The sequence below is a fragment of the Mesoplodon bidens genome, assembly GCF_964165515.1.
Source record: "Mesoplodon bidens genome assembly, chromosome: 4".
In the NCBI taxonomy this organism is placed as follows: Eukaryota; Metazoa; Chordata; class Mammalia; order Artiodactyla; family Ziphiidae; genus Mesoplodon; species Mesoplodon bidens.
In genome coordinates this window covers 53,486,993-53,500,684 of record NC_138160.1, presented here as the reverse complement: position 1 = coordinate 53,500,684, position 13,692 = coordinate 53,486,993, and the positions used below count along the sequence as shown (strand labels likewise).

The 13,692-nt window shown below is 38.1% G+C and overlaps 1 protein-coding gene and 1 pseudogene across 2 annotated transcripts in view; both read left to right on the top strand.

Moving 5' to 3' along the window:
* The window catches only part of TRIM23 (tripartite motif containing 23), a 40,067-nt gene that overhangs the window by 3,491 nt on the left and 22,884 nt on the right, over nt 1-13,692 (top strand). Inside the window, exons 2-3 of the mRNA XM_081233923.1 lie at nt 1,275-1,437; nt 6,992-7,113. Of these exons, the coding sequence (XP_081090049.1) occupies nt 1,275-1,437; nt 6,992-7,113 (285 nt within the window). The remainder of the gene's footprint in view (nt 1-1,274; nt 1,438-6,991; nt 7,114-13,692) is intronic.
* On the top strand, nt 3,633-5,143 carry LOC308615630 (F-box only protein 27-like; annotated as a pseudogene). The gene is made up of 2 exons: nt 3,633-3,673; nt 3,755-5,143. The product of its transcript is annotated as an F-box only protein 27-like (transcript).

Here is a 13,692-nt window from a genome sequence, read left to right as displayed (position 1 = left end):
TATTTGGAATACCCTGTTCCTGAGGGCTTTTTCGTCTAACAGGGAAAGACAGGCTGGAACGCCAATAAAAGTATTAAAGAGTTTTGGGTGTTAAGATCGACACTTATCCATGGTACATGGGGGCCCAAAGGATAGTGTGTTCATTTACAAATTTGTTGGTTTATTAATGTAAAAAAAGAATCCACTAGGAAAATGTCTATTTAGCTGTTTCTTCAGCGTTAGCATAAGGAAAGAGGCAAAAGCAGTTTGTTGTGTGCTATGAACTGCAAATTGTTTGATATAGCTTGAGAATAGAGTTTGGAAGGGAAGAGAAGCAATAGGACAGGGGCCAGATTGTAGTAGGTCGTGGATGGTGGGCACCAAGTTTGGGGTACAATCAAACGGTTCAGTGTGGGTATTTTTAAAAAATTAATTAAATTGTGAAACACTTCAGGTATATTCAGAGATAAAAGTACCTTCATTGATATAAATATAGTTTGTTGACTAATTATAAAACAAACTGATGGGCCGGGGAATCAGAATATGCCAATTCTTGTCACCTTTCTTTCTTTTTTTTTAGTTGAAGTATAGTTGATTTTTTTTTAATTGAAGTATAGTTGATTTGTCACCTTTCTTTTGACTGACTACGTGGCCTTGAGCAAGTCATGTACTTGTAATTGGAACTAGATAAACAAAATATTTTCTATTTTCTAACCTAGGGGCATATTTATTAATTGAGAACAAGGAATTGAAATTTAAGTCTAATTGCATTCTTATCTTTACATTGTATGATGTAAATGAATAGTATAAGACACTTGAAAATTACTTATAGTCTTTTCTTAACAAGTTCTTTATCATTTACAAGGTAAGTTGTCATCCTAGCACATATTTCAAATTATTTTTGTCCAAATTAATGATGGTTTTTTGAGGGTTAGGTAATTGCAGAGAAATTGTTTAAGAACCCAACTTTGGTAGAGTTATATATGGTTACAGATTCAGATGTAATGAATCATGTCATAATTTTCAAAAGCTAAAGATGTTAGTTTACAACGTTATCTTGATCCCTAACACCCTTTCAAGGAGATTTCACTATGATATAATTGTGGTAAGATCTGTCAGATGAAATGATAAAAGGTGATTTTAAGATTTTATACCTAGACAGTTTTTTTTCATGGAGGAATAAAGTAATTTAACAAGATTGATTCATTAAATTAGATCAGGTTTTTCTTTTTAGCCTAAAATATTTATGCTTTTAAAGTCATTTAAAGAGCACATGTGTCTTTTCCAAATATTAGGTGCTGGAGTGTGGAGTTTGTGAAGATGTCTTTTCTTTGCAAGGAGACAAAGTTCCTCGCCTTCTGCTTTGTGGCCACACAGTCTGTCATGACTGTCTCACTCGGCTGCCTCTTCATGGAAGAGCAATCCGTTGCCCTTTTGATCGACAAGTAACAGACCTAGGTAGGAAAAAATATATATAAAATTGTTCACATAATATAAATATCATAGAAAACAATTTTTTTCTACTTGATTTTAAAAATCATAAAATTCTGGGAATTCCCTGGCGGTCCAGTGGTTAGGACTTTGGGTTTCTACTGCAGGGGCCACAGGTTTGATCCCTAGTTGGGGAGCATGCTGTGGTGCAGCCAAAAAAAAAAAAGAAAAATTATAAAATTCCAAGAAGGTTTCAGTTTCTATTAAAGCCAGTAGTCTTGAAGCTATAAACTTGCACACTCTTAGGTACTAATTTTATTTCATCTTCTGAAATTTTTATATTCAGTACTTATAGATCAGTAGTTTTAAGACACCTGAGAAAAACATACTAACCTTTTTCATTTGCCTGCAAGACAGCGTTTACCTTAGACATGAATAGGCCAATAATGAAAATACAGGTAAGTAATTTGAGTTTCAGCATGTTGTTATTTACTGATATCTGAGGCAGAAGTGTTTGCAGCTAGTGATAACTACTAACTACTCCTTGTTTTCTGTTAAAATGAATTTAAAGGTCTGGTGGATTTTTTCAGTTTCCTGAGTACTTTTATTTATTTTATTTCTTTCTTTCTTTAATAATTATTTTTGGCTACGTTGGGTCTTTGTTGCTGTGCGTGGACTTTCTCTAGTTGAGGTGAGCAGGGGACTACTCTTCCTTGTGCGTGGGCTTCTCGTTGTGGTGCACAGGCTCTAAGCGTGCAGGCTTCAGTAGTCGGGGCACGTGGGCTCAGTAGTTCTGTCTTGTGAGCTGTGAAGCACAGGCTCAGTAGTTGTGGCGCATGGGCTTAGTTGCTCCATGGCATGTGGGATCTTCCTGGACCAGGGAACGAACCCATGTTCCCTGCATTGGCAGGCGGATTCTTAACCACTGCACCACCAGGGAAGTCCCCCTACATACTTTTAAAACTTCACTTTATATTTTTCAAAATGAATTAATTACTGTGGGATGCCAGATTTGGAAATAACATTTATCAACATTTGAAGTTATTTTACAACCATAAATTCTATGTTTATTCTTTTTAATGATCGAATTTCTCCAAAAGTAATAGTTTAAGGTTGTCAATTCACGTCAGTAGCACTAATTGTTTTAAGACTGTTTTAATGTATTCATACTATATGTCAAGTGGAACACATTTAAAATAATTTAACCACCAAAAAAAGGAAGCAAGAGTACCCAGATTTTTAGATTGAAAAGCTTTAATATGCTATGAAGCACGGTTGTAAAATATTTTCTTGTAAGGAAAGAATGGGTTTCTTAAGGTTTTGGTAGTCCTTGGTTTAAGTAAGTAGTATGCCCATTTGCCAGAAAACTAATATAGGAAAGTGTTAGCATTAACTTACTGTTAGCCAAGAAATAATAAAGTGGAGGGGGGAGATGTCTACTTTGACATTCTTTTATTTGGCCTTTTATTCTGTAATTTATATATATCATACCATCTTCTTTATATAAAACTATATAGAAGTAGTAATATTTTGCAAACAGAGGACGGACCCTTCCACCATTTTGAAGGGCACTGTCTTCTCCACATAAATACCACGTCATCCTCACTGTGTTATCATCCTCACTGTGTTATCATCCTCACTGTGATAACTAGGAATTTATGACAGGTAATGGTTAGTCGTATCCCAGGTTGAAATCAAACATGATTGCTATCATATCAACATTAGAAAAAACAAGCAAACCAACAACTCTGCCTCGGATATAGGTTGTAATTATTATAGGTAATTACTATAGCTTGTAGGTTAGATTTTTGCCGTGATTCCAGCCTATGGAATATGTGTTAATGACCCTTGATATAGTTTGCTGTCATTGTTTTTTAATCTATTTTTAAGTGTATTATAGAAATAATGTATATATACATTGCAGAAAATTTGAAAAATCTATTAAAAAGTATAAAGAAGAAAAAAATAATTTTTTGCTTCTAAAGAAGCAAATTACTGTTTTTTTTCCCATTATGGTTTATTACAGGATATTGAATATAGTTCCCTGTGCTGTATAGTAGCACCTTGTTTATCCATTCTATATATAATAGTTTGCATCTGCTAATCCCAAACTCCCAATCTCTCGCCCCCCACGCCCCAACCCCCAAAACTATTGTTAATATCAGAGAATCAGAATTAGAATCCTCCTCTAGTTCAAGAATAGTATCAGAGTCAGAGAGAGGATGGGGCTGGGGTGGGGGGGCGGGCAGGGGTCTGGGGCTGGGTATTAGGAAGGGAGGGGCGGGGGAATAAAAAGGGCGGAGGTGGAGAAGGGAGCACGTGAGGCAAGGTGATGGCCCAGCAGGGAGGAGCAATGGCTGAGATGCCCACAGTGGCAACCGGGCCTGGCGAGGAGACCTCGCACGTGCGCCTCAGCCTCCAGGGGCCTGCCCGCCAGTGTCCCTGCTCCGGACCCCGAACCCGAGGAGGCGCCGGGTCTGGGCCAACTGCCCATGGAGCTGCTCGAGATGGTGCTAAGCCACGTGCCCCCACACGTGCTGCTTGGGCACTGCCGCCGGGTGTGCCGGTGCTGGCGTGACCTGGTGGACTGCCAGGACCTGAGGCTGAGCATCCTGGCCCGAGACCGTGCTGCCCTGTCACCTGTCCTCCACACCTACCTGCCCTCCACCGATGACCTCAGGCCCTGCATCCTGGGCTGCTTCTGTGAGCGAAGACCGATAGGATGCAACCTCCTCCGGAACCCCAAGGGCCTAGAAGGCTTCCGGGACTGGATGATGCAGGGCAGTGGAGACGGCTGGGGAGAGGAGGAAAACTTGGAGGTCAGGCCTGGGGCCACTTCCCAGGCCTCCTTCCTGTCTGCCTACAAGGTGGTGTCACAAGAAGGAAATGTTGGACCTGGAGGAGGAGGGTCTGTGGCTGGAACTCCTGTATAGTGGAAAGATTGAGATTTGTGTCTCCGCCGGGTGGACAGATCAACAAGGCACGGCCTGTGTATGTGAGCTAACTGTCCAACTTCTAGATGCCAACCAGACCGTGCTGCATAATTTCTCTCCTATGCCTGTTTCCATCTGGCAAGGTAGAAACAGTGTCTGCTTTGAGGTCAACCATGTGTTCTTCAGCTTCAAGATTGGTGTCCACTTTGTGTCTGTTGAACACTGGGTTTGGGACTTGGGGTTCTGGCCTGAACAAAATGGAATCTATCTGCCCAATGCCAGTGTGATTCCACGGGTACATCTGTTCAAGTGAAGGACTGTCCTTGTAAAACAACCTGACCGTACTTTCCAGGAGCTGGGACCATTAGCTGGGCCATCTCATTAATCAGGCGCTTATAGCTCCTGGCATCCTGGGATCTGCTGGGGCCCATCGAGGGTCCTACTGGGCCCTGTCTTTAGAATCTGGAAGCTACTAGAAGAATGTTCTTCCATCAGATTTACAGCTGCTGCTGCTGTAAGGCAGCCCTTGGTCTATTGAGTGGAAACCCACAGTGAGCACAGGGAAATGCTGGATTGGGAGAGGCCCTCACCCTCCCCTCACACCAGGCCCTTGAAACCACCTTTTGTGGTTTCAAGACTGGGGCCAGGACTCAGAGCTGAAAGTCAAACTAGCTCAAAAAATGTTTGGAGACAGAGGTTTCTGTCCACCCTGTGAACAATGAAGTCATCCCCTGAGCCCAACCCTACCCTGAATTGTATGGTGTATAAAATCATTTTGTTGTTTTGAAATTCTTTTCAAACATGGAGAGAATAAATATATTTTATTTATAAAATATCTGCCAATCATAGGTAATAAAGGTATAATTTTACCAAAAAAAAGAATAGTATCAGTAGTTGTTTGTCATGGTTATTAATACTGGTCAGCATTACTTATGGTTCTTCTCTTCCGTTCTCATGGTAAAATTACACTTCCCTGCCCTCTTATGATTAGGTAGGAAGAGCTGTGTGATTTCCCTTTAACCAGTGAAATTATGAGTAGAATTGAAGTGTTAACTTCCAGGTAGAAGCTGTTAAGAATGGATTTATGATGGTTTGCAGTAAATCCCTCTCCCTGCTGTAGTGAGGTGGTCGGAACCTCAGTGGCCTGTGCCCCCTCATCATGGACAGTAGGAAACAGAGCCTCTCTTGTCTTCACCAACCCTTGAGATGCTGCGTGAGCAAAAAGCAAATCTTTGTTGCTTTAGGCCATTGAGATTTTAGAGTTATTTTGACAGTTACAGGAGTATTAAGTGATAGGCAATAGATAGATACTGCCTAGATACTGCTAGGAGTTTACGTGTATGTGTTTACTATATAATGACAGTATTTGGATATTGTCAAGGTAATACTTTAAAATAAAGGACTAAGTATACTTCTTAGTCTTTTATAAATAAAGTGGATAGAACTCAGCTTGAGGTAGAATATGTGTGAAAAATTAAAACAGTTGAGAAAGCCCTGTGGGGTGGCAAGGCTGAGGCCCTTCCCTTCCCTTCATCTTCCTTTCTTCCTTCCTTTTTTTCTTCCCTCCCTCCCTCCCTTAGAAAAGAGGGGCCAAGAGGAAGGGGAGCCATGTAGCCAATGACCCCATCATCCTTTTATTTATTTGCTTTTTCAGTGAATATGTGTTAGGTGGCAGCTTCGTGTCAGATGGTATTTGTTGTATAGAAGCTCATCATAACAGACAGATATTCCTTCTAATTGCTGAAAGATCTGGCTCTTATTTATAGGCCTAGGAAGAGTTTGTGTGTGTGTTTGCGCATGAGCGTATGCACATGCCCATATTGTGTAGGCATACATGTGTGCACATATGAATGCTTACCTGGCCTTTTATGGTCAGTTCTGGGGAAAAGAAGCATTGGTCCTTATTCAAATGTGCCTAGATTCTTATCTACCTAAAAGGGACTATTGTCATGCCTTAGTGTGAAGCTCTGTGTATTTGTGTGAGAAAGAGTATATGTTCACTGACTGCTGTTAGGTTCTAGGTTAGATGAGGGGTGGTGAAAATATTATCTTTAGCTGTTCTAGTTTCAGTTTACTTAGAGACGGACTTATTTTGGGTTAAGTGTATCTTTCATACAGTGGTTTTCAAACATGAGTCATAGCTTATTTGTGGTCATAAAATCAATTTAATTGGTTGTGAATAGGATTTTTAAAAAAGAAATAGAACAGAAACCATCAGAGTGTGTCACAAACTGTGAGGGTGAATATTGGTGTGTAAATCTTTTGTTTCAGTTTGTGTGTGTGTGTTATCCTGGGTTGCAATGTGAAATGTATTTCTTACTGTAGGTTGCTGTTAAGAATATTTAAAGCACTTGTTTTAGTATATGTAGTAAAAGTCAGTGACAAAATAGGATTTATAAAGTTAAATTATAGAAAAATAATAGAACTTTAAAATATGTTTCTACTTAGAATGCTAAGGAGTTCTGTATTTTAAAGAGAATATTAAGACAACTGTTATAGCATTAACAGAAAATGGAGAAATTTTGAATTTTTAAAATTTAGACATTATTAATGATTGAACTATGAGACATATAAATTACTATTGAGATTTGAGGTAAAATAAATAATATTCCATTTTGTTAGATTTAGTTTTTATTTTTATATTCTAGGAGATTCAGGTGTCTGGGGATTGAAAAAAAATTTTGCTTTATTGGAGCTTTTGGAACGACTACAGAATGGACATATTGGTCAGTATGGAGCTGCAGAAGAAGCCATTGGGATATCTGGAGAGGTATTGATTGAACTTGTTGAAATTTTTGTTATGAGCATGAATTTTTTCTTTTAGTTTAAAATATTTGCTATTAGATGCACAATATTACCTTACTTACCCCAGCAGGTAGGATTCCAGAAACACAACTTTTCATTACATTATAGTTCTGAAGGCAACAAAATCCCCAACCAAACAAAAGTAAAACTGAAATTTGAATTGCCTGAAAATGCTGTACCCAAAGTATGTTTAGTGTATAAACTTGTTTCCTTATCATCATTAATTCTATCTAAGGCTAAAGTGAAAAAGTAAGAAGATTATGGATGAATAAGAAGGATGTGTAAGCTACATTAAAGCAGAGGTTGCAAAAGTGAATCATTCAACAGTAAAGCACAGAGAAAGAAAGAGGAACTCCATGAAAGGGGCCTTTTAGTGTAGAGGCAGAATGCCTTAAAGATAGCAGTAGCTCCTGAGGGAATTACTATTAAATATCTTCATGAAAAGTTAAATTGTGCGTAGATGTACTCTCTTTATCCAGACAGGTAAGTATGCAGTAAATATTAGAAGACCATTAACACAAATTAAGATACATTTTTAACACATAAAATTGTCTGCATAGCTCATAGACTGTTCTGATTATAGGAATAGTTGTAGTAAATAGCAGTTAATAGTTTTGATGATCAACTTTAAAACCACATGTTTAGTATGAAGGAAAACATGTCAGATTGCTTTTTACTTCTCTTTTATTAGATCATGATTTCCTTATATAAAGCGAATCAGTGAAATGGATTTCAAACTGAAGCACTGTTTTCTAAAATTTGCAGTTTTTTTCCCATGATTTATCTTTTATCTTATTTTAAAAGCCATTGAGTATTATCCGATGTTGGTCTTGTAAATTATTTATCAGGTCTGGAAAACAGAAGACACGACTTTTAATTTTACACGTATATATTTCTCATAATTGCAAACAAAACTGTTTAACTTTGGGTTCATTTTTTTATTTAGTGTGATATTGAATGACATCATTGATATATTTTCTAATTTTTATTTCTGCAAAAATTTATACCAAATCTTGCCCTTTCTAATTATGGCCTTTTAATATGCAGAAAAGTTTTCGAAGATTCTTGAATATCTGACATGTAAAATTTAAAACTCATAATGCTTTTTACTAATTCATAAAAATTATAAATATTTGAAAGGTTACATATAACATAGGGTTTTTGTTGTTGTTGTTGTTGTTTCTTAAATCAGTGATTTTCAACCAGGATAGTGCAGTGGACTCACCTGTGGAGCTTTAGAAAAAATACACAACTTCCATTTCATCTCTACCTATTGAGAAATAAGTGTTTCTCAGGTTGGAGTCTAGGCATCTGTGTTTTTAAAAGCTTCACTTGGTTATCTAAATAACATTTGTGCTTCTCTTCTTCTATACATCATGCTGACAAGTAATATTTAAAGCCGTGAAGATGTATTTACTATCAGTTTTTTCAGTCTTAAAAAAAAAGACTTCTATCCTCTATTGTCAGTTTCTTGCGTGTAAAATGAGGGGATTTTGCAGAAGATATCTTTGCACTGACTGTGAATCTATAACAATGGTTTTATTTTTGACTTCAAATTCATAGCATATATTGATAATCAATTTTGGAAATACCTTCTCACTTACCTATAGAAATGAGTAGCAAATGACCTTTGTACTTAATTACCAGTATATTTTTATGTATAAAGGCTGGTCAGTTAAAAAAAAGATTATGGGCTTTTATGTTTCAAAATTTGGCTTGTTATTTATTTATTTTTTTTGGTTGAACAACAGAAATTTATTTATCTTGTCACTGTTCTGGAGGCTGGTAAGTCCAAGATCAAGGTGTTGGCATTCTGAGACCTCTTCTTTTGGCTTGTAGGCCACGGCTACCTCACTGTGTGCTCACCTGGCCTTTCCTTAGGACATGTTTACAGGGAGAGAGGGAGGGAGATCTGTCTCTTCCTCTTCTTATGATGCCACCTACTGGATTAGGACCACATCCTTATGGCCTTATTTAACCCTAATTACCTCCTAAAGACCCCCTCTCCAAATGCAGTAACACTGGGGGCTAGGGCTTCAATATATGAATTTTGGAAGAACACAGTTCAGTCCGTAGACCTGGGAAAGTCTATTCTAGGAAGGAAATAAAGATGAATGGGAAGGAGGTAAAGGAGACAGTAGAAGAAGATTGACATCCTGTAATGTTTACTCAGATTTTTTAGAAGTCTGAAACCGATGTGAGAGTAAAGGATTGAAATAGGATCCTAAAAGTACACAAGGAGCTACTTTTATTAATACTAAAATTACCTATTAGGAGGCAGGTCCTGTGCTCAGTGCTGTAAATGCAGAAAACAGTAAGACAATGTTCTTGCCTTCATGCAGCTTATACCTAGTTGATGACACAAACAAGTAGATGATTTCATTATCGTGAAAAGTTCCAAGAGATTATCTCAGTAATGGTAGGCTTGGTTATAGACACTATCTCGTCTGCTGAAAATAAAGTGGAATGAATTCACTAAAAATTATTTTAAAAGCATTAAAGACCTGATAAGTTAGGAACAAAAAATCAGGCCAAATCTGAAGGGAAAATGGAAATTCACTGAGATACAGGAGCAAAGAATGTGCTTTTGCCCTGAGGGCATTAGCCTATTCAGGAAAATGTCTGGGTTTTTTAATGGCCTTCAATGGTGAGGAGGCATAAGTGAAATACCAAACCCACACCTAGATGAGACATCCAGCAGAAGACATTCACAATAAGCCAGGACACCAGCTGAAACAGACATGCTATTGCATAGAATTAGATTCAGAGTTTGAATCTTTGGATTGTCCAAGTAATACCCATTTTTGCACTCATATTAAGGTGGTCCACTATTGATAATACCATAAAATCATGAAAAAATAAATATGAATCCCTTTCTAGAGTAAACTACCTTCATCCTAGGTCTCAGTTACCTCTCTAAATGATTTTTTTTGTCTTTCCTTGTATTTTCTTTTTTTTTTCTTTTAATTGGGGTATAGTTGTTTTACAATGTTGTGTTTCTACTGTACAGCGAAGTGGAGTTCCCTGTGCTATACAGCAGGTTCTTATTAGTTAACTGTTTTATACATATTAGTGTATATTTGTCAATCCCAATCTCCCAGTTCATCACACCCCGCCACCCCCTGCTTTCCCCCCTTGGTGTCCATACGTTTGTTTTCTACTCTTTATCTCAATTACTGCCCTGCAAACCCGTTCATCTTTACCATTTTTCTAGATTCCACATATATGCGTTAGTATACGATATGTTTTTCTCTTCCTGACTTCCCTCTGTATGACAGTCTCTAGGTCCATCCACATCTCTACAAATGACCCAATTTCATTCCTTTTTATGGCTGAATAATCTTGCATTGTATATATGTACCACGTCTTCTTTAACCATTCTTCTGTCGATGGGCATTTAGGTTGCTTCCATGACCTAGCTATTGTAAATAGTGTTGCAATGAACATTGGGGTGCATGTGTGTTTTTTAAATTATTATTAAATGGGAATTGCTATTTTTAAAAAATTTTATTTATTTATTTATTTATTTGGCTGTGTTGGGTCTTTGCTGCTGCGAGCGGGCCTTCTCTAGTTGCGGCGAGTGGGCTTCTCATTGCGGTGGCCTCTCGTTGTGGAGCATGGGCTCTAGGTGCGTGGGCTTCAGTACTTGTGGTTCGCAGGCTCTAGAGCACAGGCTCAGCAGCTGTAGCGCATGGGCTTAGTTGTTCCGCGGCATGTAGGATCCTCCCAGACCAGGGATTAAACCTGTGTCCCCTGCTCCGGCAGGCATATTCTCAACCACCATGCCACCAGGGAAGCCTGCGTTTGTGTTTTTGAATTATGGTTTTCTCTGGGTATATGCCCAGGCTTGGGATTGCTGGGTCATATGGTAATTCTATTTTTAGTGTTTTTAAGGAAACTCCATACTGTTCTCCATAGTGGCTGTATCGATTTACATTCCCACCATCAGTGCAAGAGGGTTCCCTTTTCTCCACACCCTCTGCAGCATTTGTTGTTTCTAGATTTTCTGATGATGCCCATTCTAACCAGTGTGAGGTGGTACCTCACTGTTGTTTTGATTTGCATTTATCTAATGATTAGTGATGTTGAGCAGCTTTTCATGTGCCTCTTGGCCATCTGTATGTCTGCTTTGGAGAAATGTCTATTTAGGTCTTCTGCCCATTTTTGGATTGGGTTGATTGTTTTTTTGATATTGAGCTGCATGAGCTGTTTATATATTTTGGAAATTGATCCTTTGTCCATTGATTCGTTTGCAAATATTTCCTCCCATTGTGAGGGTTGTCTTTTTGTCTTGTTTATAGTTTCTTTTGCTGTGCAAAAGCTTTTAAGTTTAAGTCTGCTGATCTTTTTTGACCTACCTCCTAGAGTAATGGAAATAAAAACAAAAATAAGCATGGTGTATCACATGATTGATTTGTGAATATTGAAGAATCTTTGCATCCCTGGGATAAATCTAACTTGGTCATGGTGTATGATCATTTTAATGTATTGTTGGAGTCAGTTTGCTAGTATTTTGTTGAGGATTTTTGCATCTGTATTCATCAGTGATATTGGTCTGTAATTTTCTTTTTTTTATAGTATCTTTGTCTGGTTTTGGTATCAGGGTGATGGTGGCCTCATAGAGTGAGTTTGGGAGTGTTCCTTCCTCAGCAATTTTTGGAAGAGTTTGAGAAGGATGGGTGTTAGCTCTTCTCTAAATGTTTGATAGAATTCACCTGTGAATCCATCTGGTCTTGGACTTTTGTTTGTTGGAAGATTTTTAATCACAGTTTCAATTTCATTACTTGTGATTGGTCTGTTGATACTTTCTATTTCTTCCTGGTTCAGTCTTGGAAGGTTACACCTTTCTAAGAATTTGTCCATTTCTTCCAGGTTGTCCATTTTATTGGCATAGAGTTGCTTGTAGTAGTCTCTTATGATGCTTTGTGTTTCTGCAGTGTCTGTTGTAACTTCTGCTTTTTCATTTCTAATTTTATTGATTTGAGTCCTCTCCCTCTTTTTCTTGATGAGTCTGGGTAAAGATTTATCAATTATGTTTATTTCTCAAAGAACCAGCTTTTAGTTTTATTGATCTTTGCTATTGTTTTCTTTGTTTCTATTTCATTTATTTCTGCTCAGATGTTTATGATTCTTCTGCTGACTTTGGGTTTTTTTTTGTTCTTCTTTTTCTAGTTCCTTTAGGTGTAAGGTTAGATTGTTTATTTGAGATTTTTCTTGTTTCTTGAGATAGGATTGTTTTGCTATAAACTTCCCTTTTAGAACTGCTTTTGCTGCATCCCATAGGTTTTGGGTCATCATGTTTTTGTTGTCATTTGTCTCTAGGTATTTTTTGATTTCCTGTTTGATTTCTTCAGTGATCTCTTGGTTATTTCTTAGCGTATTGTTTACCCTCCACGTGTTTGTGTTGTTCACATTTTTTTTCCTGTAATTGATTTCTAATCTCATAGCACTGTGGTCGGAAAAGATGCTTGATACGATTTCAAGTTTCTTATATTTACCAGGGCTTGATTTATGACCCAAGATGTGATCTGTTCTGGAGAATGTTCCATGTGCACTTGACAGGAAAGTGTAATCTGCTGCTTTCAGAGGGAATGTTCTATCAATATCAATTAAATCTATCTGGTTTATTGTGTCATTTTTTTTTTTTTTTTTTTTTTGCGGTATGCGGGCCTCTCACTGTTGTGGCCTCTCCCGTTGCGGAGCACAGGCTCCGGATGCGCAGGCCCAGCGGCCATGGCTCGCGGGCCCAGCCGCTCCGCGGCATATGGGATCCTCCCAGACCGGGGCACGAACCCGTATCCCCTGCATCGGCAGGCGGACTCTCAACCACTGCGCCACCAGGGAGGCCCCTATTGTGTCATTTAAAGCTTGTGTTTCCTTATTAATTTTCTGTCTGGATTGTCTGTTCATTGGTGTAAGTGAGGTGTTAAAGTCCCCCACTATTATTGTGTTACTGTTGATTTCCCCTTTTATAGCTGTTAGCATTTGCCTTATGTATTGAGGTGCTGCTATGTTGGGTGTGTGTATGTTTATAATTGTTATATCTTCCTTTTAGATTAATCCCTTGATCATTATGTAGTGTCCTTCCTTGTCTCTTGTAACATCCTTTATTTTAAAGTCTATTTTATCTGATATGAGTATTGCTACTCCAGCTTTCTTTTGATTTCCATTTGCATGGACTATTTTTTCCATCCCCTCACTTTCTGTCTGTATGTGTCCCTAGGTCTGAAGTGGGTCTCTTGTAGACAGCATCTATATGGGTCTTGTTTTTGTATCCATTCAGCAAGCCTGTGTCTTTTGGTTAGAGCATTTAATCCATTCACATTTAAGGTAATTATCGATATGTATGTTCCTATGACCATTTTCTTAATTGTTTTGGGTTTGTTTTTGTAGGTCCTTTTCTTCTCTTGTGTTTCCTGCTTAGAGAAGTTCCTTTGGCATTTGTTGTAGAGCTGGTTTGGTGGTGCTGAATTCTCTTAGCTTTTGCTTGTCTCTAAAGCTTTTGATTTCTCCATCAAATCTGAATGAGATCCTTACTGGGTAG